The sequence below is a fragment of the Perognathus longimembris genome, chromosome 11, assembly GCF_023159225.1.
Source record: "Perognathus longimembris pacificus isolate PPM17 chromosome 11, ASM2315922v1, whole genome shotgun sequence".
In the NCBI taxonomy this organism is placed as follows: Eukaryota; Metazoa; Chordata; class Mammalia; order Rodentia; family Heteromyidae; genus Perognathus; species Perognathus longimembris.
The window spans coordinates 63,978,123-64,004,805 of NC_063171.1; the positions used below are offsets into that span (position 1 = coordinate 63,978,123).

The following is a 26,683-nucleotide window of genomic DNA, read 5'->3' on the forward strand; positions in this document are numbered from 1 at the left end:
TGGAACTTGTAACCCTATTATTCTTATGAACCAAGGACAAGACTAGGTTTGATACTAGTTTTAGTTAAGTAGAATTTAGCTTGTGATTGCTTAGGCTAAACTTCGTTCATCTAAAAGATGAACTTTCTGTTTCGAGGTGATAAATGAGTTCCTGGTCCCACCAGCTTGATGTGGCCTTTGAAATGCCAGAAAAGTATCCAAGGAGTTTATGAATGAAGTGTGTGTATTTAAAAGATATTTTTCTTTTTGTTTAAGTTATCTATAAATAGTTGTACAAGGAGTTTCTATTCACTGTGTCAGGATATGAGTACAATATTTCTTGATCCTCGTCACCCCTTTCATTATTCTCCCTCATCTCTTCTACGCCCCTCACTTTTCAAAATTCCATTTTCGCTTGTGTACTTTAATATGATGACTGCCTTCATCCACTTTTCCTTTCCTCTGCCCACCTGCCCTCGACCTTAAACTCCTCTACCCTACACCCCGACTTTCAGCTTCTGGAAACTCATTTTGTGAAATGGAAAGTTAATTGTTCAAGGGAGTTACACCATTGGAACTCCTCCTTGTATATACCATACTTTTGTATATTTTTATATACTTGCCTATACTAAAAAAAAAAATCAACTTTCCCAAACCGGATGCAATTATTTAGCCTTGTTCACCACCTTGAGCTCGGAAGAGGCACCTACCAGACATGTCTAGCAAGGCACAGTAAAACAGGTAGAATCAAACAGCTGTTTTATCGTCAAAGAGCATGCCAGGAAGGAGGAAGCAAGGATAAATGTAGGTTTAGTAGAGGAACAAGGGCTGAGAGGTGTAAGGAGAGCAATTCAGTCCTTAGCAGCCCAAGGAAAATGAAAGTCAAGGAAGGGCATCCGTCAGGGAAACATGGTGTGTACCAATGGGTTCCGGTCACTGGATGGAGTTGTAAGTCGTGATAGACAGGAAGGGTAAGGAAACAAACACGAGCATCCATGAGAAGCGTCAGATGCACAGCATAAAAACTGCCCCTTTGCAAGCATCCGAGCATCACTCATTTGTTTATATTTGGTACCTTGAAAGCTCTTGAAGAGACAGAATCCCACAGTGATGTGTGAGGATTCCTAACGTGCTCCTCTCAGGACACTCCAATAGGCAATGACTCATTCATCTGTTTCTAAGGCCACTGTTACCTTGAAGTGGGCACAGTGTTCCAAACACAGTGGACTTATGCAGAAAAGGAAAATCCAGGCACAGTTCTTGGTGTGTGTTTGTGTGCAGTCTGATGACTAGCTAGCAACGTGAGTAGGGAGGACACCCTTCCACTTGGTATTGAACAGGATCTTGTGGTATAGATTATGTGTTGGGAAAGATCTGGTGTCGTGTGGGTGCAAGCACACCATGTTCCACACAGAGAGTGCTTTCCCAGTTCCCGTCACTCACAGTGTCCTTCTCCAGCATTGGGCTGAAGTCCATTCAGGAGAGTTGAGATAGCTGCTCTGTGACTGTCCAGAAGTGAATATACACATGAATTCTACATTAATAATTTATTTTATATCTTTGCTTTGTTAAAAAAAAAAAAAGATTTCCTGGGGCTGGGAATATGGCCTAGTGGCAAGAGAGCTTGCCTCGTATACATGAAGCCCTGGGTTCAATTCTCCAGCACCACATATACAGAAAATGGCCAGAAGAGGCGCTGTGGCTCAAGTGGCAGAGTGCTAGCCTTGAGCAAAAAGGAAGCCAGGGACAGTGCTCAGGCCCTGAGTCCAAGCCCCAGGACTGGCCAAAAAAAAAAAAAGATTTCCTCCTCCCTTCTTTCCTCAACCTTCAGTCTGAATTTTCCTTTTGCTAATATTGACATTTGCACACACGTTTCCTAGGCAGAGAACGTTGACTTTGTTCCTGTAACTGAGGGTGTCCCTCCCACAATTGAGCCGAGTGTCGTTTAGAATGGATGCTCTCACACACAGTATTCACTAGAATCTTGGCAGCTGCATCGGTTGCATTTCTATGTGGTGTTTTTCCCCCCTGTGCTGATTTCCCATGCAGTTTTCAAAATTCAAGTCCTATCCTCATAGCCTTTGTCTGCTTTTAGAACCGATATCCGACGTTAGAGAATTCTGAGGAAGAGGATGAAATGTTGCAAAAAAGCAGACACTTTTGGTTCAAGTATTCACTTAAAATTTGACAACTGGGTTCTTATAATTCTAGCTATTCAGGGGGCTGAGATCTAAGGATTGGGGTTCAAAGCCAGGCCCCAAGAAGCCAAATCTTCAAGACTTTTCTTTCAAATTAACCAACGAAGAGGCAGAAGTGTTAGAGCGCCAGCTATAATCCAAAAAGTTAAGTGAGAGCAAGAGACTGTGGTATACACACATACACACACACACACACACACACACACACACACACATGTTTTTTTTTTTTAAATAAATCCTGAAGCTAAATAATTCTTGGTAGAAAACACATCACCACAATAGATACTATGTACTTGTTCCATTGAGTAGGGTTAGAGTGGGTATTAGCTCTATCTATGTATCACTCTCCTTTTCCTAACTGAACAGAAAAGGTTTTTGGAAGCAATAGTTGGGTGCTGGTGGTTCATGCCTATAATCTTAACTACTCAGGAAGCTGAGATCTTCGCGGTCACTACTCAAAGCCATTCTGGGAAGGAATGCCTATATGACTCTCTTTTTTTTTCACATTTGGTCATTTATTTCTAATTTTAAAAATATACATGCATCTTACAGCACACTATAATGCTATTTAATACAATTTCTAAGCACCTTCTGTTACTTGTTAAGATACACACATCAGTAACCTGAATATAGGTCATTTGAGAAGGTGTATTGAAAAGCACACTTTTTCCACATTTTTGAAAATATGACAAAAGTGACTACTTACATAAAATCGGTAAACTCTTTCATTAAGGAGCTTCTCATTTTGTTTCTTGTCTTCTGTTGATTCCTTGGGCCTATATGACTCTTATCTCCAATAAACTAACAATAAAAGCTGGAAGTGGTGCTGTGGCTCAACTAGTAGAGCACTAGCTTTGAGCAAAGGAAGATCAAGGACAGCATACAGATCCTCACTTCAAATCCTAGGACCAATGCAACAAAACAACAAAAACAACAACCCAACAATCATGGTTCCAACCTGATGACCCCTTAGTGGGTCAGCCCCTACCCCTACCCCATCCGTGCCACTGAAGCTCTTTGTACTTAGTACATAGCATTTTTGACTGTCAGGTCACTACTTTTCTTGGCTTGATTCAGTCATCCTTGGTGCATTTTTTCCCCTTTAGGTATTGCTTTTGTATTATTATGCTTTGTGGAATCAATTTTTTAAAAAATTCTTTTCACTAATTTTCCAAAAGCTCTTCCAATTCCATATTTTAAATATTAGTAATGTTCAGACATTTTCTAGTTATTTCTCTATACTTCATTTTGGGCCATTTAACTAATACCCAAATTTAATTTATGCCTGACAAATCCATTATTTTGTAACCCTACTTTCTGTTAGTTCAGAAGCTGATCTTATTTGTAAACAGGATGTTTACAAAAGCAAAATCAAGTCTAAACAGAGTGACTATGGAAAGACTTTATCCAAGATGAATGCTGTCATTATATAGAGTGAACATTTGGAGATAAAACACACCAAAATGCGTGGAAAATGCATAGGCACATGGACATTAGGAGAAAGGAATAAATTAAAGCTTCTCTTCACTGATAGCAGAAGAAACGAATTTATTGTTTCCATGGTTTAAGATTGTAAACATCAGAAGTAACAGCCAATAAATTGTCCTTGCTTAAATCATGTAGTTTGTGGTGCTTTGCTATTCCTATCATTACAAGTAAGTACAGATTTGAGTAGTGCTAGAAGCAGAGTACTGCAGAAAAAAATACAGAAATATAGGAGCATGGCTTTGGAATTGAGCAATGAGTATACTGTGAGAGGGTTTTGTGGCAAATGAAAGAAAAACCTAGATTGCCTTGAAAAAAAAATCACTGCTAGAAATACTTACATCCAAAGAGATTTGATAAGGGCTCCGAAAGAAGACAGTTATAGAGAAACTTATATTGTCCTAGAGAACTCATATGTTGACTATTATTGTCTTAGAGAATGAATATGTTGACACGAGGAGAATTTTGGTAGGAATAGGAATATGTTGCTTTTGGTGACATCTGAGCTGCAATTGAGAACTGTGACCTTGGAAACTGGATGAAAGTTATAACAGAGCAGCACTGTGTACTGTCAGGTAGTACTTGACAGCAATGGATCTGGATGTTTTGCTAAGGAACTTCCCAAGAGAACTTTTGGATGTACGGCACAGCTTCTACCTTTTTCTTTAGAAGCGTAAGAGGAGAGAGAAACATGGAAGAAAAATTTGACTCCAAGTAAGGATTCAGTAGGAATGGAAAAAGACCTGTTCTAGATTGTTGTTTTGAATTCTTTGATTGCAATTTGGAAAAGAAGTATACCATGAGTACAAGTGCATAGGGAAGGTGGATGTCCAGTTTGAACTTAAGAGCTATAATGCAAGTGAGTGAAAATAATGTGCTAGTAACAGAGATATTGGAAGCTAGTTGGTTATAGGATATGTGTTTTTTTTGTTTGTTAGTTTTGTCAGTTGTAGGGCTTGAACTCAGACACTGAGCTCTTTTTCTCAAGGTTAGCACTCTATCACTTGAGCCACAGCTCCATTTCTGGTACTTGAGTGGTTAATTGAAGATAAGAGTCTCACGGGGACTTTTCTGCTGGAGCTGGCTTTGAACTGTGATCCTCAGATCTGAGTAGCTAGGATACCAGGCATGAGCTATCAGCGCTGGCTGTGGGATGTGTTTTGAAAGTATTACTGGTACAATTTACTAGTATATTACATATAACCTTTACAATTCAGGAGGCAAAGGTACATGCGGGATCATGAGAAATGTGAATAGTGCAGTGACATTGAAGGGTTTAAGGGAAAGCAAGTTTGGGGTAAGAAATAACACATTCAGAATATGGAATGTGGAATGGCCGTGGGAAATCCAGCCACAAATGTTAAGTAGGTGTTTGGATTACAAATTTGGGTTTCAAGTGAGGTACAAACTGGACAGAGTAGAGATCACCTAAGATTTCATGGAGTCGAAAGAAGAGTCTTTGGATTAAACCCAAGTCGAGCTTAATATTGTGATTTGGCATAGAGGATGAAAATCCAGCAGAGAAGACCTAAAAAACAAAAATAATCCATAACAAGATCCAGCAGAGAATGAGATATACAAACTAAGTGAAAGACGTTTTTCAAGAAAGATGAGACATGTTTGTAAAATGTTGGCACTGAATGCTGATCATGAGGTTTGGCAAGTTGGAGGTCATTGCCACGCACAGAGGAGTAGGTTTTGATAAAATCCCGGGTGCTTAGAGCCTGAAGCGTGCTTCCAAGTAAATAGGAATCCCTTCTGCCATCAGCCATATGGAAGTGGCCAGAACCAGAATAGTAGGCCCACGCCAATGTTTAGCATTCTGGACTTAAAAAAAAAAACAACACCCAAAAACAAGGCAATTATTTTCAGACTGAACAACATGTAGCGTGGGCCTGTGATCTGAGAGTAAGGAACAGAGAGAGACCAACCCGGAAAGAAATTTCACCCTGTGAGGGAAGCATCAATATGATTCTGGTGAACAGCAAGAGAACAGAAGCAATTCAGGACTGCCTCGCGGAGCTGAGAGGAGAGAGGTCTGTGTGGAAGGGTGGCATGTGAGACAAGGCTTCAATTCATGGATGACAGACTGAGGCAATGGAGACACACACACACACACACACACACACACACACACACACACACACAGTTCCATCCATCTGCCCCCTGGTCCCTGGGAGACTTGGCTGAATGGCAGGAAACGTGTACTCAGGATGAGAGTACCTGTGGCAAAGAATAATAATAGTGATTTGGAAAAGGAAAATGACTACCAGGGAGAAGCAAAATAGCAACCACATCTTGTTTGAGATTAGAACAAAATGTATCTATAGCTACAAAAAAGTCGATGGGCCATACTGAATATCACAGGTCCTTGTTAAAGCTCACTCTGTAAAAATAGGGAAGAACCAATTACTGACTGAAATCCTCTAAACTAGCTCAAAAAGAGCTTAACATCAAGATATTATTGATAGAATATGGTTTCTTTGCAAATCAGTACCAAAACAGTGCTCACCAATCTTTGAAGGATAATGAAAGTGTAGAAAATCAATAATATGGTATTCAAAATGATCAGCCTCAAAGAAATTAGTAGATATGAAGAAACAAAACTTTTATTTGGTAAGCTGAAAAAACACAGTCCTTATGAGAAGACATAGAAATGACAAATAAGATACCATAGACCAATCTTTTAAAACAATACTGCCAAATAAAGTTACAGAGAATGAATGACATCAAGAACACATTGAGAAAGGAAATGGTTACAGAGAGGAATCTAGAGGTGATAGATGAAATATTGTTAATCAATGTGCTACTTGATAAAATGCCAAATATATTTCACCATCATAATCGAGCAGTCAGAGGAACCCAGACACAGCATCTCAGCACCAAGAAATGTGAAAAAGTTCAACTAAACACAACATTAGTTGACAGAATGAAATAATGAAAACACCATAAAAAGTAAAATACAGACTAGGAACACGAGCCACATGTAGCATTGTCTTCTGAAAATACAAATAGACAACATTTCAACTGAACTTAAAAAGAGAAGAGAAAGAGCAAATTAAAATTTTAAAAGTCAGAAACAACAATTTTTCTTTTATAAAGATATTAACCAATCCTTAATTCTTATAAAACTACAAAATATTTAAGATAGCCAAAGTGATCTCAAGAAAGGACGAGAAAGCTGGAGTTGTCACACTTACTTCCTGACTGAAAAGCATATTTGAAAGCTGAGGTTGTTAAAACAATATGATATTGTCATAAAGGCAAGCATAGACCAGAATAAGAGCTTTAAATTAAGTATAGGTCTTCAGGTAATCTTGGACAAGAATAAAACTAGGCAAAAGGCAAGAGATAGTCATCCAAGAAATTACAGTAGGAAATCCAAATCAGGAAACAAATCAGGAAACCCACTTCCAGAAAGACTTTTAACTTAAAAAGTGAGAAAAGAAACCAAATAAGCTAAAAGTGGATTATATTTTAGCATAAAACCAAAAACTGTAAGATAACTAGAAGGAAAGTAAAGGCAAGCGTCCAGGTCTTAGTCTTGGAACTGATTTCATGAATATGATACCAAAAGCAAGTGGGATTATATTCTAAAAAAAATTTCCACAGAGAGAGAGAGAGAGAGAGAGAGAGAAAGAGAGAGAAAGATTGACAGATTGTAAGGTAACTGGTAGAGGGTAATACTTTGCATACTTTGCATGTATGTGTGTTTAAAGGATTAAGGTGAAAAATGTATCAGGAACTCCTATAACTTAATAGCAAAACAAATACATAAATGCATAACCTGATTTAAATAGTTTGAGGACTTGAAAAACCATTTGTTGTTTTCTAAATGGCTGTCTTTCCTTTTTCTATTTAAAAAATATTTGTGGTTATTTTTCAGTTGACCGTATGTTTATGGAAAACTAACTTACATATTTGAACTTAAACTTTAATTAAATTTACCATAAAAATTAGTAAACATAAGAACTGCAGCCTAATAGGTAAGTTAGTAAAACATTGTTAACAGAATATAAAATGATGTTATCATTAGTAAAACGCAGCTGTTGTACGTTCATAAGTTGAAAGTTGCATTGCAAAATGACCTTTGGGAAGACCAGTTTCTTTGTATTTTCTGGGTCATGGACTCTTTTCAAGAATCTAATTAAAATGACAAGTTCTTGGAGATGGGTGATAGATAATTCATGCATAACATTTTATCAAAAAGTGTTTTTGTTTTTCATGAGTGGCTGGATTTCAGTCAAGCAATACCTGACAAGGGTAAAGCGATTTATTTAAGTCCTCAGGACACTAGCAGGTAATCTTTTGGCCCTTCAAGGTTGGTTTAGAGTTATGTTTTTTTCTTTTTCTTCATTTTTATTAGCCTAAAGTACTGTAGAAGGGAGTTTCATATTGACACCTCCACAGTTGCACACCAAGTTCCTGGTCAGACTCAACCCTCTGTCTCTCTCTCTCCCTCTGGTCAATAAAAGTGGACGCCAGGAGAGACCTTGCTGGTGTTTTTTTGTGGCTCTGGGCGAATGGTTCTGTGTGTAGCGTGGCAGCAGCGCCCGCTTGGCCCGATGGCTCTCCTTTAAGATGACAGCCTGTTTGTTCCAAGTCAACACAATCAATATTTTCACTTTTTGGATAGAAATATGAGCATGATTTAAGAATGAACTTGTCACCAAGGCAAAGTTAAAAATGGATCGCATCCTTAGCTTTTGGAAGACTAAGTTAAAAACCTTGTTTGTGTGTTAGTTTATTGTATGCATGAGGAAAATATTCCCCCCACCCTTTTCATTTTCGTGTCACTGTTATGCCTTAGAACAGTGCTCATTTCCTTTTATATTTCAACTATGGATCCATTTACGAGGTTACTGGTATTTCTTCTATCTTGAGAGGGTAGGGAACACACAAAAAAATGGAAGTGTTATGGTTTTTCAGAAAGTAGTGGATTTCATGTATTTACTCGTTGTATGCCATGATTTGCTCAATGTGTTTTACGATTTCTGTTGCTGTCCAAATTAATTTAGCATCATTTCTACTTTTCAGTGACCTTCCTTTTAAAAAGTTCTAAAAAATGGGATTCGTTGGATCTTAGTGGTTCATGCCTATAATCCTAGCTACTTAGGACGCTGAGATCTGAGGATCCAGATTCAAAGACAGCCAAGCAGGAAAAGCCAGGAGACCTTTATTTCCAGTTGACCACTGAAAGCCAGAAGTACAGCTGTGGTTCAAGAGGTAGAGTGCCAGCCTTGGCCAAAATGTTAAGGCACAGAGCCAAGGTTATAAGTTCAAGTTCCAGGACTGATACAATATATAGGGCTTACTTAGTGGAAGGGGTAGTACAGAATATAACACTACTAGCTGCTAGAAACTTCAACACTTGTGTAGAAGATAAACCCTCTTAGATAAAAGGCAATATCTTATCAGGGGCAACCGATTTGAGTTTTTCTGTGTCAGAAATGCTGGAGGTTCAGGAGTGGAGAATACTTAGCTTCACTTGAGAAATGCCTGCAAGTGTTGGGAAAGAGTTTAGGCAACATTTAGTCAATGTTGTTGCAAGCCTTGAAAATAAGTTTGAATTTGGTGTTCAGTGAAATGAAAAGAACCCAGGGTTTTATGCTACCAAGTTCAACAATTTGGTTTTAGTTTGTATTTGTATTTCATCTTGGAGGGATGCAGAATTAGTGAAATCAGGAACAAAGCCAAGCTGTGATAGATAAGAAAGTTGGAGACTGAGCCTTGCTCGCATCTAAATTAGAAGTGACCGTCTTTAGGATATGGACTGTGTGGGACACAGTGTATTGTGTTGAACATAGATATCATAGCACGACTTAGAAGACAAGCAAGGAAACAAGAGGTTGACTACACTCAGGGGAAAGGAGGCAGTACTTGAGGACGCGGAATGTGGGAAAAGCAAGTATTCTCAGTAGGCAGATGAATGTAAATTAGGAGGGGAAAGTTGGCATAATGTCAGGCCAGACAGACATTTAGGGAAGTGTGTCAGCTATAGCAGCCAGCCACATTTCCTAGAGTCAACCCTTCAATCCTGAGAACCACATCCACAATAACTTTTCTTGACTCATATTTTGTGAGCTCTACAGTAAAGATTAGAGCCCAGTGTTTGTGATTCAAAAACTTCGTAGAGTTCCCATTTATGTTTTTCAAATTCACTTGAATTTTTAGCAGTGTTCGAAAAAAAATAGAAAAATTTGGAGGATAACAGCTTTCTGTGTCCATCCCCCAACTGTTATCTCCTTTAAAAAATCTTCCATTAGTATGGTATATTTATTGCAATTGAGGAAGTGATGCCTAATTTCTGTTTAGCGGATGCCCGAGTTTATAGAAAACTCAGGGTCATGTTTATAGCAAACTACTCAGGGTTGTCTGTCCTGTGGATTTTTGTATGGTGCAGAGCAGTTTCATTGCTTGAAATCCCTACACTGCTACACCTACATAGCCCAGCTTTCTTCCTCTCTTCTCAGCGCTTGGCAATTCTAAACTTCTGTCTCTAGAGTTTTGTCTTTTCCAGAATGTCACACTGTTGGATTCATGCAACATTCAGTCTTCCAGTTTAGGTTTCATATGTTTATGTGAATGTTGAAAATTAATCAATTAATATATCTATCTTCCTATTGTCTATCATCTATCAATCTATTCTGTACATACTTAGCTTTATGTTAAATTATGTTACTTTGATGATAGTTGAATTAATTCATGTAATAATAAAATAGCTTATTTCAAATTAAGTTGGCAACCTCTGTTAAGAACTTTACATGTGCTATTTATTTTTACTAATAATCTCAGGAGACAAAGTATCCACAGTTTACAAATGAGGGCCACTAATTTGTCCAAGTTCAATCACACATTCAGGGACAAGCACAACAAACGTCCTAAAATGACCTATTACTTTGAGCATAACTCTCAATAAAATGAAATAAGAGAAAACTTACATTTTGTTTTCTTTTCTATTGAAATCATTTCCAGTTAAAATGGACTTCCAGCAAAAGCAATAACAACCGAGAAGGGAGTTCTGTGTAATGCTCTAACTGGGACTTAGCATCATGTTACAAGAATAACAGCTGTTTGTTATTTTCTGAACCTTAATGACATTATTTCTCTCATCATACATATATTTTCCTGTTCTGTCCTAGTTCAGTATACTCTAACTCCTGAACATTTTGTTCAGTATTCACTGGGGAAGATGGCTTCTAAAGAGCAGGCATGTCCTTGCCATCCTTGGGGAGAGCTGATGTCCAAGGTGCTGGCAGGTTTGGTGTGAGGCGAAGGCTGGTGTCCCAGCTCTCCACCATGTCTTCTTGCTGCACTGGCACAGGGTTGAAAGGGCTTCTCTGGGAACCCTGAACTCTCTCTCTCTTTTTTATAAGAATGCTGGTAAGAATGTCACCTTTGGAAGGTGATTGTGTCATTTCCCAATGGCCTTGTGTAATTACGATTTGAGCATCTAAGTGGGATTCATAGGGTTACCACCTATTAACTAAATTTTCTGTGCATTTGAACAAACAACCCATCTCTTTATGTCCCACTTGTGTAAGAGGATCATTCAGCCTTCCCTTCCCTCCCTAGAAGCATTGCCCAATAGAACTTCATACTATGGAGGGAATTCCCTGTCTCTCCACACTCCAGTATGGCCTGCCATGTCTAATGTGGCTTTGAGCCATGAGAGGTGGCTATGTGGTTGAGGTATTGAATTCTGTTTGGATTTTTAGTTCTATTAGACTTAGCATCTGTGTTTGGATTTGAATACTATCCAGATACTCTTATATTAGAATATCTTTTTATAAATGTTTTAACTAACTCCAGGCCACGTTTCTCTAATAATCTGCCTTGATTAATCCAATTCATAAATAATTATAGGGGTGAGTACTTTGCAAAAATTCATATTAATTAGGAGTTTGATTCTCTTTCTGAAACATAACATCCTAATTTTTCAATATTTTTATCTGTGAGTTTTTATCTCTCTCTCTCTCTCCATAGACACACACACACACACACACACACACACACACACACACACACACATCAAAATCTCTCTACCTTTACTGTGATATTAAAAAGCATAGGAATATATTCTCCATGCATGGGCACGGTAGCTGTTTTCCTTTTACAAGTCTTTCTAAATATGTTAGTATTATGAGTTATTATCTGTCCCCATGAAAATTTCTGTTATATACAACTAATGTTATTATTAGTTTTTCTGAAATTCTGAGAGTTTCTGACTCCAAAATTGTTTTAGAAAAAGTTACTTTTTCTAGTGATAGATTTCTTACTCACTACAAATTTTTTAAGTACTGATAATTAGCACCGATTGGGTAATTATTATTATCTTATTTAATAGGGATAAATAATCTTACATGTACAACCTAAAGGTGGAATATTTTGTGCGCTTAATTTTTAAATGTGATCTGACCAGTTACATGGATTGCTTATTTTTACTTTACATAGAAAGGTAAGCATTCACCTCCTATCCTTTGGTGTTTGACTTTTGTGGTTTCAGGATCACCAGACCATTCTGAGAGCATGGGCTGTGAAGGATTTTGCTCCAAACTGCCCTTTGTATGTCCAGATATTAAAGCCTGAAAATAAATTTCATATCAAATTTGCCGGTAAGTTTTGCATTTTTACTTTTTGCTAGTATTTTTGTTATTGTTAATGAGATTCTTTAAATTCCCTCAGACTCCTGTTATAAATTCATAGCTATTTCCTTAAAGGTATCACCACCATAATGTATTCATGATTCTATATAATGCAAAGAACTTTCTTTTTCATCACATACTTATTATGATTTCTTCACTTTAATATGGGAAAGATACTATTTGGGGTAAGTCTTTACTTTTTAAACTGAACTTGGGTCATTTTAGCAGTGGAACTATCCGGACACCTTTGTTAGCCTAAATAATTAACACTGGGAGAGATTTTACATAAGAGACACACAAGTTTCAAATGCTCTGTTTATTCATTTCTCCTTAACTTTAGACATAGATAGCACCTTTCTATATCTAGCAGATATGTTTACTATGCAATATATTACACAATGCCTTTAAATGTGTTCTGACAAATAAATATATTTTGTTTTATTTTGCTGTAGATTAAAAAGGATGAAAGAAAAAGATACATTTAAGTATTTGTTTTAGTGACACTAATTTAAAAATAATTGATCACATGAGATTTCGCTTTCAATTGTTAGGAAATTGGGCAATAAAATGTGTTTATTTTTTTCTCAAATCTGTGAGGAAAAGAATTAATTTTGATTTAGTTTTATTGAAGAAAGATTTGATTTTATTGAAGAAAGAGAGAGAGAAAAGAAGAAGAAATAAGGAGAGGACGGAAGGAAAGGAGGAAGGTAGGAACAGAAGAATGGAGGGAGTGAGAAAGGAAGGGGAGGAAGGAAAGGAGGAAGTGAGGAATGGAAGAATGGAAGGAGAGAGGTGAGGAAGGAAGGAAGGAAAGCCAACCTTTGGAGAGCTAGGAGCAAAAAAAATGAACATAAAGCAAGTAGGCTTCAAAACAACATCTAAAGGTCAATATTAAATGCATGTCTGAAATTCAGCACAAATGTGTATTTCTACAAATACATTTTCATTCAGAAATTTTGGGTATTGTTAAGATTGATCTCTATGGGGAACAGTGGAGGGGATTGGCATCTGAAAACAAAATATAAAATGGTCATTGTACTCATCAGACCCTCCATGAGGAGAAATGAAGTCTTTCATGCATACCTTTTTCTGGTGTACTGCAATAATTTACATGGCTTCCAAAATAAACTCCCTCTTTGGAATCCATTAGGAACTTCTGTTTTGTATCTCAAACCACATTGGCATTGCATCTCATTACCTGGCTAACATGATTTCCAGACTAAGCTGTTTAAAAGCAGCTGTTGATTTCCTCTGATCTCTTCTTCAGCCACTCTTGTCTGCACACTCTACCTAGAATTCAAGCAAAAAGTTGAGTCTTTCATCTACTGCACCCAGTTCATCATCACGTCCTGTGCGTTACCTGCGTGGAATAGCTCACTGTAGCACCAGCCACAGCAGCATCTTCTCTTTGCATGTTTTCCTGGGCCTCTAGGAGCTGAGCTAAGAGCTCCGTGTGTTCCTCCTATCCGTGCCCAAGCACATGTGTGTGGGGAACCGTCCTTGTGTCTCAGAGGGCAGTGTCAGTCTAAACCCACCTTTCCTTTTCCTAGTATAAAATGCTCACCTCATTTTACAGTATCATTCTTTTCACCGAATTTCTTCTTCTGGATTATTTTTGACCCACTTTCTTGTAAACTTAGCTACTCAGAAGGCTAAGATCTAAGGATCACAGTTAGAAGACAACCAGGGGAAGGAAAGTCCATGAGATTCTTCCCGTCAATAAATTATCAGGAGAGCAGGAAGTGGAGCTGTGGCTCGAATGGTAGGGCACTAGCCGTGAGCAAGAGAAACATGACTGTGGTACACCTTTCCAGTGCAAAGCATTTTTACCAACACAGTGTTTTTGTAAGAAGTGGTGATTCTCACTGACATGTGACAAGGAATGACAATGAAAGAGCTGTGAGTAATGGAAACTGATACTGTACCATCTCGTCACACTTTACGTTCTCAGTCAATCTCTGTGGTATTAATAGTTCACTGAATCCTCTCCCAGTTCCACTAGTTTTCATGTGTTCCAGTACTGGGGCTTGAACTTTGGACCATGTGCTCAGCCTGGCATTCTACCAACTGAACCACAGCCCTACTGCCTACTTTGCTGGTTAATTGGAGATAGTAATCTATCTATCTATCTATCTATCTATCTATCTATCTATCTATCTATCTATCTATCTATCTATCTGTCCATCAATCCATCCATGTTTCTATCTATCTTTATTTCTCACCCCCCTCCACCCCCTACTTCTGCTTTCTCCTGGGACATCAGGGCATGAACACAGTCTCTGAGCTTCCATGCTCAAGGCTAGGGCTCTACCATTCAAGCAACAGCTTTTTTGGGGGTGGTTAATTGGAGATAGGAGTCTCATGGACTTTCCTGTTGGGGCTGGCTTTGAACAATGATCCTCAGATCTCATCTACTTGAGTAGCTAGGATAATAGCTGATGTCTGGATAAGTTCCAATCAAATCTGATATAAAAATCACTTGGGAAAAATAAAATACCTAGCACTATAAATACTGGAAAATGTCCTATCTGTTATAAATCACATATGGCGGTGCAGGCCTGACTTCCAGCAAGCAGAGAAGTGTGACTTTCTCATGCGGAATGTTTTTTCCATTTCCCCTGTGACGCCTACAGTTCGCATCTGAAACTTCAGGCTTACAACCCACTGAAGAACACAATGCTGCGAACTCCTCTATTTTCACAATATAAAACAACAAAACAACATGCATTTGGGGGAAATAAAAACACATTTTTTTTCAGATAGAACTAGCACATTTTTTATTACTGTGCAGATCATCAGAAACTAACACAAGGCCAAGTTTAAGCTAAGCAGTATGTGGAGAGTGTTTGTTTCTTTATTTATATCTTTCCTCGGTGTTCTTTTATTTTGAAAAAAGTCTAGGTTACAGTTCTTAAAAATAACAGACAATAAAACCTGTATTCATTTTGTAGTCATTTAGGGACTGTTAACATTTTACACATTTGCTTATTTTCTCTCTCTGTGTGTATATGCACACATGTATACATGCATCACACATTATACATATGCACAAGCATCCGTGTATACAATGCAAACATTATACAACTGTGTCTCACATGCACAGTGTACACATATAGCAAACATGTTACAAACATATATCAGACACACGCATCATACATACACCTCACACTCTCATGCTAACATCTTTATTCTGAGTGGATTGGTAATGGTTCCATAAACCCAGTTCAGGTTTGCATGTAGCATCCCTTGAGGCTGTTTTTAAAATTCAGTATAATCACAAAGTTTAATATTCATAATCATCAGTTTTTCCTTTCTTCTAATATTATTATAAGAATTTTAGTGGTATAGCTAGCAAAGATTTCACATTTAGCCTCTGTGTCTCATAGCTTCTCCCATCTGATATTTACATGCCATAAAACTGTAGTCTATTTCATCAAAATTATAAATCAACATCAGTATATGTTATTTGATTTTTTAAATTGAATTGAATTTTATGTTTTGTTGGTTGTGGGGGTTGAACTTGGGGCCTGGGCACTGTCCCAGAGAGCTTTTGCACAAGGCTAGTGCTTTACCACGTTGAGCCACAGTTTCATTTCTGGTTTTCTGGTGGTTAATTGGATATGAAGAGTCTCATGGACTTTCCTGTCTGGGTTGGCTTGGAGCCATGATCCGATCCTCAGATCTCAGGCTCCTGAGTAGCTAGGATTATAGGTGTGAGCCATCAGTGCCAAGCATATCAAAGATTTGTTTTTTTTTTCTTTTTCTTGGTCATGCGCGTTTACATTATTTTTAAGTGAAATATGTTATTGAGTGTCATTCCTCCTCACAAAAATTTTAATACCTTATTTTTCTCCTTATGACATTTAAAATCATGTGGTCTTTCCTATGTGTTCTTTTTACTATATGTCTGTAACTTTTAAACAACTAAACATTTGGAATTTCAGGCCATGTCTTTGTGGGCTACTTACTTATAAATAAATTAAGTCAAGGTAGCTCTGCTTTTCTCCATTATTTTTCTTGTTTTTGAATACATTTCAAACATTCAATATCAAGAATCTGAAAATCAGAGATGTCGTCTCCAGTCTTTGGAGAATGGCTGGCATCCTCTAGTCTATGACAGGATCTTCAGTCAGTTGTGTCGTTCTTAGATGGAGCTGTTTTGTGGAGCCCACCGGGTATTTCTAATGGTCCTCTCAATCTTTCCTTCGGTACACTTCTTGATCCTCATGAGCAACTTGCTGTTCTACTTCTTGGTTATGAGGTGAACACAATGATATGTCAATTTCAACGATAGCTCTGTCTATTTTTTAACCCTTTGAAAATGAATGAGGATATGCACTTTTGTTTGCTGCCCAAGGAAGCAAGTCTAAGTACTTGTATTTGTTTTTCTACGTAGAATTATTTTAACCTTACAACCTCCTATTTCCTGCCTTCACCTTCAAACACACACACACAAATACGTAACACATGTAAGTATATGTGTATATGTGTATGTGTATATATATGTATCTGTGTATATGTGTGCGTGTGTGTGTCCGTAAATCCATTTAACTTCCAGTTTCTCTGGATACTGCTTGATGAATTTGGTCAATCTGATGGATGTACAATTGATATTCAAAGTTTTCATGATATAATTTCCTCATTCATTTCCAAAGGGTTAAAAAATAGACAGAGCTATCATTGAAACTGACATATCATTGTGTTCACCTCATAACCAAGAAGTAGAACAGCAAGTTGCTCATGAGGATCAAGAAGTTTATTTAATTGACTCATTGTCATAAATATGCATAGGATTTTTTATGTTGTATGTGTATACACACATTTGTGTGTGTGTGTGTGTGTGTGTGTGAATGTCTATGTTGAGTGATTATAATAAGACCTGACAAAGGATTTGGAACTTTGTTGTGGGTGGAAGTGATGGGAGGCTAATGAAAGCATTAAATGCAAATATAAAACTTTAACTAGGTAAGCAAGTGATGGGAGGGAAATGAGTGCAATGGAGACCACAAAAAGATCCTCAAAGGAATGACGGTTTAGGAAACGTTTACAGCTTCTCAGATGAAAGACCCTGAGAAATTGAAACAATGTGGTGATAACAGAAATGAGAAGTGAGAACAGATTTATGAGACATTTCATATGTATTCTGTAAACTTAATAATCAAGTGGCTCTGAGAGCCAAAAGATAACAAGAAGTCATTTAATTTTAACTCTGAATCACTCATCTCTTTCTGTATATTCTCACCATTAGTAAGGATTTCATTACAGCAGTTAACTAAGTGGTTTGTTGCTGTTTAAATATCTCTTGAAGGCAAGACTTAGAGGGTTTTTTTTTTGGTGCTTTATCTTTCCACTAAACACATAGTATTCACTTACTGCATTTTATTTCTATACAAATCATTTTCTATGACTTAAAACTCAAAAGATCCCACAAGAATATTTTAAAGTAACACTAAATAACACTAGTAAAATAAAAGATGTCAAAATATATGAAATTGTTTACAAATGGTCAAATCGTATTCCTTCACATTGAAACCATGAGGGAGAATCCTGGAAAAGAATAAGAAACTATACAAGATGATCAGAAGTCAAAACATGACTCCTTGTGTTTTATTTGTAACATTTTTAAAAGTGTATTTTTCTTTTCTGTAAGTAGTTGTACAAAGGAGTTGCCATTCAAGAGAGTTTATGAATGCAGTGCTTTTTGATCAATATCGCCACTTTTAACATTCTCACCTGTCCCTATCCCCTTCCCTCACTTTTCTTAATTTTTAGGTTATAAATTGAAAATTTTTCCATTTGACAAAATGATATATATATATATATTTATGTAGTGCATTTTGATCTATGTCTTAATTTCAACATCTTCACCTCCCTTCCCACCTATCCCCTTCCTTGTGTTTCTCAGTTCTGTGGCATATACATTCTTACCTGCATCTCATTTCCTGTTCATTCTTTTGCCTCTCTCCTCTTGACCACCCCACATGCAACTACCCATATCCTAGTACTCATTTTGTTAGGTTTTGACTTAGTCTTTTTTAAAGAATTATACTACTTATGATCCCCATAGATTCTATTGTACTTTAATCAATTCATCTACAACGACTTGGGTATCACCCATGTGCTTACTGCTAGATTTATTAATGGGCATCTTCCAGTTATCACTAGTGAGGGAAACCATGCAATGTGTGCTTCTCTGGGTATGGCATACTTCACTTAAAATAATCCTCTCCAAGTCATTCCGTTTCCTTATGAATGATGAATATGTCATTCGTTCTCACAGATGAGTAGAATTCCACTCTTGATCCACTTGTTCATTGATTGGCATCTGGGCTTATTCCTTATCTTGGCTGTGGTAAATAATGATGCAATGAAGATGGTTGTGCTGGTAGCTTTAGTGTTTCCTTGTTTGTGATTTATTGGATAAATGTCCAGGAGTAGAATTGCTGGATCGTAGGGAAGCTCTGTGTTTGAAGACCCTCCATACTGCTTTCCAGAGTAGTTGAACAAGCTTCCATTTCTACCAGCAGTGTAATAGAGCTACCTTTTGGCCACATCCATGCCAAACTTTTCTTAGTTTTCTTGGTAGTGGTCATTCTACCTTGGGGGAGGAGGAACTCAATGTTGTTTTAATTTGCATTTCCTTTTAGGCCAAAGTTGATAAATGGGATCACATCAAACTTCAAAGTTCCTGCATGGCAAAGGACATAACTAACAAGTTAAATAGGGAGATTACAGAATGGTAGAAGTTTGTTTGTTTACCAGCTATCCATCAGATAAGGGCTTAATATAAAAATATACATAGAGCTAAAAAACTGAACTCAAAAAATAAACCTTCAACGAAACAGCAACCCAATTAATAAATGGGCTAATGACTTAAAAAAAAAGACTTCTCAGAAGTAAATACTGCCAATAGATGCATGAAGAAATGTTTGACATCTCTGGCCAGAAAGGAAATGCCATGTTTGTTTGTAATGAGTGTGTTCCAAAAGACAACTGGTGGCCAACATGTGGTTCTCAGAAGTCTAATAAAAAAGATACTGCCCTGCAGTTTTGTTCAGAAGAGTAATGTTGCTATGAACACCAGTTATATCGATGACACATGACAGTCGTTAAGTCTGGGTGAGGGTTGCTGCTTGTTTATGGGTATGGGAAAGATTAGAGCCTCTATCAGGGCCCATCCCAATTATTATCTCTTCTCAAAAAGATTTCATTAGTTGGCATGGGATCTTGTACTTGTGAGCTTTTCTGAATCAATTCAATCTGGAGCAAACAGCTTTTGGTACAGCTCACACAGTGGCAAAAACCACACAAGTTTAAGATGTGTAATGCAGTGGTTTGAAAGACACAGTTAACAAAATGATTGACACAATCAAGCCACACCTTCATCAGTTCCAATAGTTTCATTTGTGTGTGTGTGTGTAATGTTTTAGCATCTCTTGTCTTAGCAAGTTTCACAATCCATACAATAGCTATACCTTCTGAGATAGAAATAGCTCTGTCTTTTAATCCAATATGATATAATTGTTCAAAGACTTAACTTGATTAAAGACAAAGAGATGGAATTCACGTCACACCAAGAACAATGTCAAGTCAATACAGGACATTTTCTACTTTGCTACATTACTACTTTCTACTGAATTATTTTGCAAGTGTTAGGGCTATGCATTACTTTATGCTTTGTAGACTGCTTTGATTCATTGAATTTTTTTCCTTGTTACACTGAGACAAATTTCCTGAGCTAGAAGGGCAAAAAGATAAATAGTTGGCAGATCATCCGTGGTCATCCCACAATTCCTATTTAAACTATTCAGTCCCTATGATATCTACTCTGTTGTTCTGTTTGGCTTAGAAGTCCCTTGATTCTATGCAAAGAATTGGTACACAGTTCTCTTCAAAATGTGGTCCCAAGGCCAGTTTTATCTCACAGACTGTGGATACTAACTTAACAAGAAAAAAACACTGAGAATGGGCTTTTAGAACTTGCACAGCAATTTGATATCACCAGGACCTTCAGCTGTGACATCTTTGGACTCTCTCATTTAGAAACTAGCTCAGGTGTTATCAAACCATAGGTTTGATAGGTTTGATGGCAGGAGTGGTATTATCCAACTATGCACCAGTCTTAGAGCTGAACTGCACGTGTCTGCAGTGGGCTGGCGAATAGAAAGCAAAGAGTATTATTGTCCCTCACAGATCACATGGGAAGAATGAACACACCATTTGTGAAGATTGTATCATGGCTCCCTTTCTTCCATTTTGTATTGTTTTTACAAGAAGAACACCACTGTCATCATTTCATTCCATCGATATTCTGATGCTTGTCCTCCCTCCCCGACTTGTTTCTGCTAAAAAAAATTAAACAATTGTACACTTAAATTCTACAGTGCTAGTGGACTGATTTCTGTTGAAATGGCTCTTACTCCAGTAGTTACTCTTTCATGTTCAGCCTCGTTTTCTGATTCTTGGAGGCATGAAAATGTCTTCAAAACAGGTGTTTCCCAACCGATCCTTTACACATACATTCCTTGCTTTCTGCTTTGGTCCCGCCTGAGCTGAAGGTGTTATTTCCATGTCTACCCCGGGCCCCATTGTTCGTCACCTGTGCTGCAATCTTTTCCTTTTCCTTTTTTTACTCTTCAAACCTCTTTGCCACTTTATCTAACTGTTCCCTTCTCCAATCTTGAGATTATCTGTGTAGACTCGCTTCACCCTTTTCCTAACTTAACCATCCTTGTCATTTAAATCTTAGTTTAAACATCATTTCTTTGATGCTTTGCTTACTCCTCCATGGTGGACAAAGTCATTCCTCTGCCCTCTTTGAGTACTGGCAAGTGGTTAGTTCCTTTGGAGCGTTTAGACAGTTTTCATTTGCTACTAATAAATTTCCCAGAGGCCTTTCAAAATCTCTGAGTCAATCATTCAAATCATTCTGCTGCATCTACCTTTTGTATGTACGTGTTCAAATGCATGTGAGCATACATGTGCATGGGTGCACGCATCTCTGCATTCATGCATGTGTGTGTGCATGTGTGCTAGTGCATGTGTGTTCATGTGCATGTGTGTGTCTGTGTATGTGTGCGTGTGTGTGTGCATGTGAGTGTGTGTGTGTGTGTGTGTGTGTGTGCTTGAAGAGAAATGCAAACATGTCTACAGTTCTCCACAGCTTTTCTTCTCTCAGTGGATTTTGGGAGAAGTTCCTGGTTTTATTTTCTCAACCACTAGTAGAATTTAACAGCTACTAGTGGCATTGTCTTTCTTTTCACTGATTTTAAGGACTTGGTCAATCAAATTTAAAGTGTATGGCTTTGTTCTTCATAGGATGATTGAATTTAATTAGAGGATAGATTTAGGCAAGTAATTCAACCCTCAGAATATCTGATTACTTACATAGAAACTTTTCCCCAAAGTTTATGTCATACAACTTTTTGTGAAGCTTATAAATTTACATTCATATATCATGCATCATTTAGCATACAGCTGAGGTATTATTGTTATTATATTATTAATAAGAAGCCCCCAAAACCATAATTTGCAACCTTGTAATTTATGAGGAAGGAATACTTCTGGTTAGAATCCAAAGAAACTGGAGTTTGGTAATAATAATTAAAAATTTAATATTATCACTACTATATTTTACTAAGAAGTAAAAATGAAGGTAGGGTAATAAATTTGAATTTATTTTGTTCTAGAATGCCAGGAAATTGGCTCTCCTTTGGAGCAATTAATTATAGGATTAAAATAAATGTTTAAACAATTATGGAAATGAAAGCATGCTTTTTTATGCACAATATTACTGAAGTGAAATGCATGTGATTTACAGAGTATTGTTGCATTCTGTATTACGTAGTAAGCATTCTTTTTGTTTAGCTCTTGTGAAACTTTAACAGGTTTACTTCAATCTATTTTTAGCCAGTTAGTTGAATGATTCCTAATCCTTGAGTTGGCAAAATCTCTAATGTGTGTGGCTCTCACAAACACCCCAAACACACACTTCCCACACAAACACACACCGCACAAATACAAACACCTCATATAAATACACACATACCTCCCCACAAATACCCCAAACACACATTCTTCACACAGGTTTACATTACACAAATATAAACAACTTACACATAAACACACACACACACATAGGCACACAACCCCACAAACACCACAGATACATCCTGTCCCCCTCCCCCCCCAGACACATAGACCCTTTCCACACATACATACAAACACAGACATAAGCACACACACACACACACACACACACACACGCACATAAAGTGGGTAATGTTATCAATGGAAGCAACTAGGTCAGAATTAAAATCACTTGATTGCTAAATGTTATGCGTTTTGTAAGAAAGATACCCTTCTCATAGAATCAACCGCTCTTGCTTACAAAAGCAATCTATTAGGCAAAGGATAAGTGAGAAACACCACAGTCATGATTTTTCCAGGTACTTTATGTAACAACCTTTTTGCTTTTAAGATGAAACTTATTTACATTAACCCTATTTACAAGATCTTTCCCAAGGGACATTTGATTTCTTTGAATCAAGAGCTCAGGACTGGACTGGTTTAGTTGCATGGCTGCCTGCTTTCCAAAGGCCTGTTACCTAGCAACTGGGCGGAGAAGCCTTCTAGCAGGGCAGAACGCACAGAACTTGGGAAATACGATGACAACGCAGACAACGGGAAACATTTCCTGACTTACTAAAGCATAAGGATAGCTTTTATTTTCCTTGAAGCAAAAGGGACAGACATACTTATTATTTCATACCTATGGATTTAGTTTTTATAACCGTCGTGTTGAAATGTACAGATTTCTATGGATACACATTGCCACAGATAAGAATCTAAAAATCGCATCCTCTGGAGCTCTTTGTGTTCATGGTGGCAGATAAAGGGACTGGTGGGTCACACCACTGTAGAGGTGTCGGGCCCATGTCTGGGTCTGGGTGAAGGACATTGCGGTGAGAGCACAGCGTGGCAAAACCATTCATGTCATCTCTAGGAAACAGAACAGAGGAAAAGGACAAAAGGGCCAGGGTCTTACAGTCCCCTCCAAGGCGGCCTTCCCCATGACCTAAAGACCTCTCTCCGGCCCAATTCCTAAGCCTTCTGCCACCTTCCCAGCATGCGGAGCTGCCACCCAGCCTCTGACACACAGGGCTGCGGGGGCATTCGATGATCTAAGCCATGGAACACTCATTTCCTTGCTTGTTCACATGCATTGAGGTGTACATTTTAGTATTTGTATAATAGTCATTTTACAGACATGGGATTCGGTTTTAACTGTACAACAATGGAACGTTTTATTTGCCACTCCCATTTCACTTTTTTTTTTTTGTGACAATACTAAGGTTTGTCCTCAGTCTCATACTTAGTGAAACAGGTGATCTACCAGTTGAGGTATGGCCCATGCCCTTTTAGCTTTGGTTCCTTTTAAATAGGGTCTTGCTTTTTTGCCCAGACTGTCCAGGATCAGCACAATCCTCTTATGTGTGCTTTCTGCTGTGGCAAGGATGACAGATGTGTACCATTACACACATATGTTTTATTGTTGTTGCGATGGATGTGTTATAGACTTTTTCCCTAGCCTGGCCTTGACCCACACCAGCCTCTCGGTCTCCTCCTCTGACCACGCAGGAATATAGGCATGAGCCGGCATTCCTGGTTTGCCACTTCCATTTCGAGAATGCAGTATTGTCATTGTTCCAAGTTAGCTCATTGAAATCTACTTTTCATTTTCACAAATTCCTTGTTATGATGAACCATAATATTTGTTTAGAATTCTGATCAGAACTTTGTACTCATTGTCTGTGCACTCCTCCACACAACCTTATAAATGCCATTAACGTATGAAACTGTAACCTCTCTGTACATCACTTTGACAATAAAGAAGAAAAAAAGAGATAAATGTCATTGCTGCTCAAATTTCAGAATGGAAGTAAGTTAGGTTTGGAGCAATGAAGAAATTTATCTGCCTCCTGTCACGTTCAGTTTCAGTGCTACTTGATCTTGTGTTTTGCATTATCAGACAGTAACAGGGGAGAAAAACCCAAATCAAACTAGAAATTTTAAAAGGATAAGAAGGAAACACAAGATTAAATATTTGCAATTTGGGAACAGGAAATGCTTTCTTCCAGAGGGGAAAAATAACTAGAAGCCCTAAGAACAAATTGGACAGATTTTCTATTTGATAATGAGTTATCTTTGTTTGCATCATCAAAGCTTGGCTGTGACCATATATGGTGTCAGCAGTAAGAAAAAAAAAGATTTAGAAAAAGTGGCTTTATCTTTCCAAAAAAGTAGTAAAAATTGCACATTCCTTCCCATGGCTAATCTCACAAATCCAGTCATGTGATTACATGTATTTAAAGGGAAGCTGGAAAAAATAATTTCTAATTTCTGCCAGAGCAGCCAGACGTCCATCGAAATGGTTGGGGAAGAGAAACATAGGAGTCTCCGTTACTGATGGGAAGGGAGAACAGGGTATTGGATAAGGTAATAGTTTCAGCCAGAGTTCAACATTAATATTGCACTTAATGGAGACTATACTGCAGACTCTTATTTATCACTCCTCTCTAATACTCCAGAACCCCATCAAAAAATGCAGCCACAGCTAGTGCCAGTGGCTCACGCCTGTAATCCTTGCCACTCAGGAGGCTGAGATCCAAAGAGTGTGGTTTGAATCAGCCTGGGCAGGAAAGTCCAGGAGAGTCTCATCTCCAATTAACCGGGAGCAAACTGGAAGTGCTTCCGTGGCTCAAAGAATACTAACTTTGAGAAAGAAGTGTAGGGGTCATGCTCAGGACCTGAGTTCAAGCCCCATAACTGACCAAAAAAGAAAGGAGGGAAGAAAGATGGAAGAAAGAAAGGAAAGAAAGAAGGAAAGAAAGGGAGGGAGGGAAGGAGAGAGAGGAAAAAGAAAGAAAAGAAGGAAGGAAGGGGAAGGAAGGAAGAAAAGGAAGGAAGGAAGGAAGAAAGGAAAGAAGGAAGGAAGGAAGGAAGGAAGGAAGGAAGGAAGGAAGGAAGGAAGGAAGGAAGGAAGGAAGGAAGGAAGGAAGGACGTCTGAAAGAAATGCAGCCAGGGGAGTCATAGGTGTCTGATGAATGTGATTCCCCCTAAAGTGAAAACATAAAGTGGTCCTTGCTACAGCCGTTTGGCAGGCATAGCAAGAGTAGAGATGGCTCACTTAGGAACTGTGACAGGGAGGGAGGTGACAAAGCCACCGTGGTTCAAGGCACGGGGCGTCCCTCCCACAGATGGAGGGACCCGTGCAGCCCTGCAGGGAAGTTGTCAAGTGATACCCCCTTCCTCAGGTGGAAAGTGACTCCTTCGTCTAGTCATTCACAGGGCGTCTGCTCAACAGTTGTAGCTGCTACTGAAGTGGAAGCTGTGGTGTAATTTGTCCAGTCTTTTGGAAGCGTCTGTAGCTGCCCTTCTCGTCGTTTGCTAAGCACTGCCTTAAACCCTGTTTATCACTTGGCTTTTGTTGCCATCCTTTTTGAATCCAAGGAGCCTTGTGTTCTGAAAAACATCGAGTTTGGGTGGGAAGAGAGCACAGTGCTTGGATTTGATCCGTGTCACAGCTCAGGCCTATTTGGTCTGGCTGCAAAGTCCTAAAGGGGGGACTGGGGTTGGGGAGCAGGATGGCTCTGACGCCGGCTCTGCCAGGAAGTGTCACCTCCTACTACTTAGATTCAGATCATTTTCTTTTATTTTTCCAGCTCTGCAGGTGTCCAGGTTTCTAGACCCTTGAATAGATTTCTGATTGCAAGCGAGGGCCTGCTGAAGTAAGAGGATTCTGTGTTTGCTGAAGCGATCGATTCTTACCTCTGACTATTGATTAAACTTGCTTGTCAGAAGTAGCATCTAGTCAAATCTACTTCCCTTGTCTTCTTAGCATTGACTTCCAGACATTTTAATGTGACTCATGGAAATGGAGCAAACAGGTAAAGGATTATTGGAAACGTCCCATTTCTAACCTCATCCTCCCTATTCACATTTATTGCACTCAGAAAAGTAGGGCTATAGGAAGGAAAACGTAAGTCTCAATCTTCCATAAAACATATCATATCCACTTGTGAGCCAGCATTTGTCCTTGTGGTCTTCCTTCTCTTGCAATTACCTGTGAGAAATTTTTACAGCAGTAGGTCTGAAAGAGTGCATGGGCAGGCGGAATATTTTGGTTACAAGCCTTTCTCCAATCCTAACTCTCTAGAAATGACATTTTTTGGACTCCAGAGTATGTCCTGTATGTTTTAGGGCTTTTGAAAAGTCATTAAGTCCACTTGGCTGAGATTAAGCAGTGCTGTCCTAAAGGACTGCTCAGTGACTATGGAAACATCAATCCCAGTCCAATACTGTAGCCATAAACC

The 26,683-nt window shown here is 38.3% G+C and overlaps 1 protein-coding gene across 6 annotated transcripts in view; it reads left to right on the top strand.

Moving 5' to 3' along the window:
- The window catches only part of Kcnt2 (potassium sodium-activated channel subfamily T member 2), a 274,397-nt gene that overhangs the window by 150,621 nt on the left and 97,093 nt on the right, over nt 1-26,683 (top strand). For all 6 annotated transcript variants that reach the window (XM_048357403.1, XM_048357404.1, XM_048357406.1 and 3 more), the window contains one exon: nt 12,169-12,277. In XM_048357403.1, the coding sequence (XP_048213360.1) occupies nt 12,169-12,277 (109 nt within the window). The remainder of the gene's footprint in view (nt 1-12,168; nt 12,278-26,683) is intronic.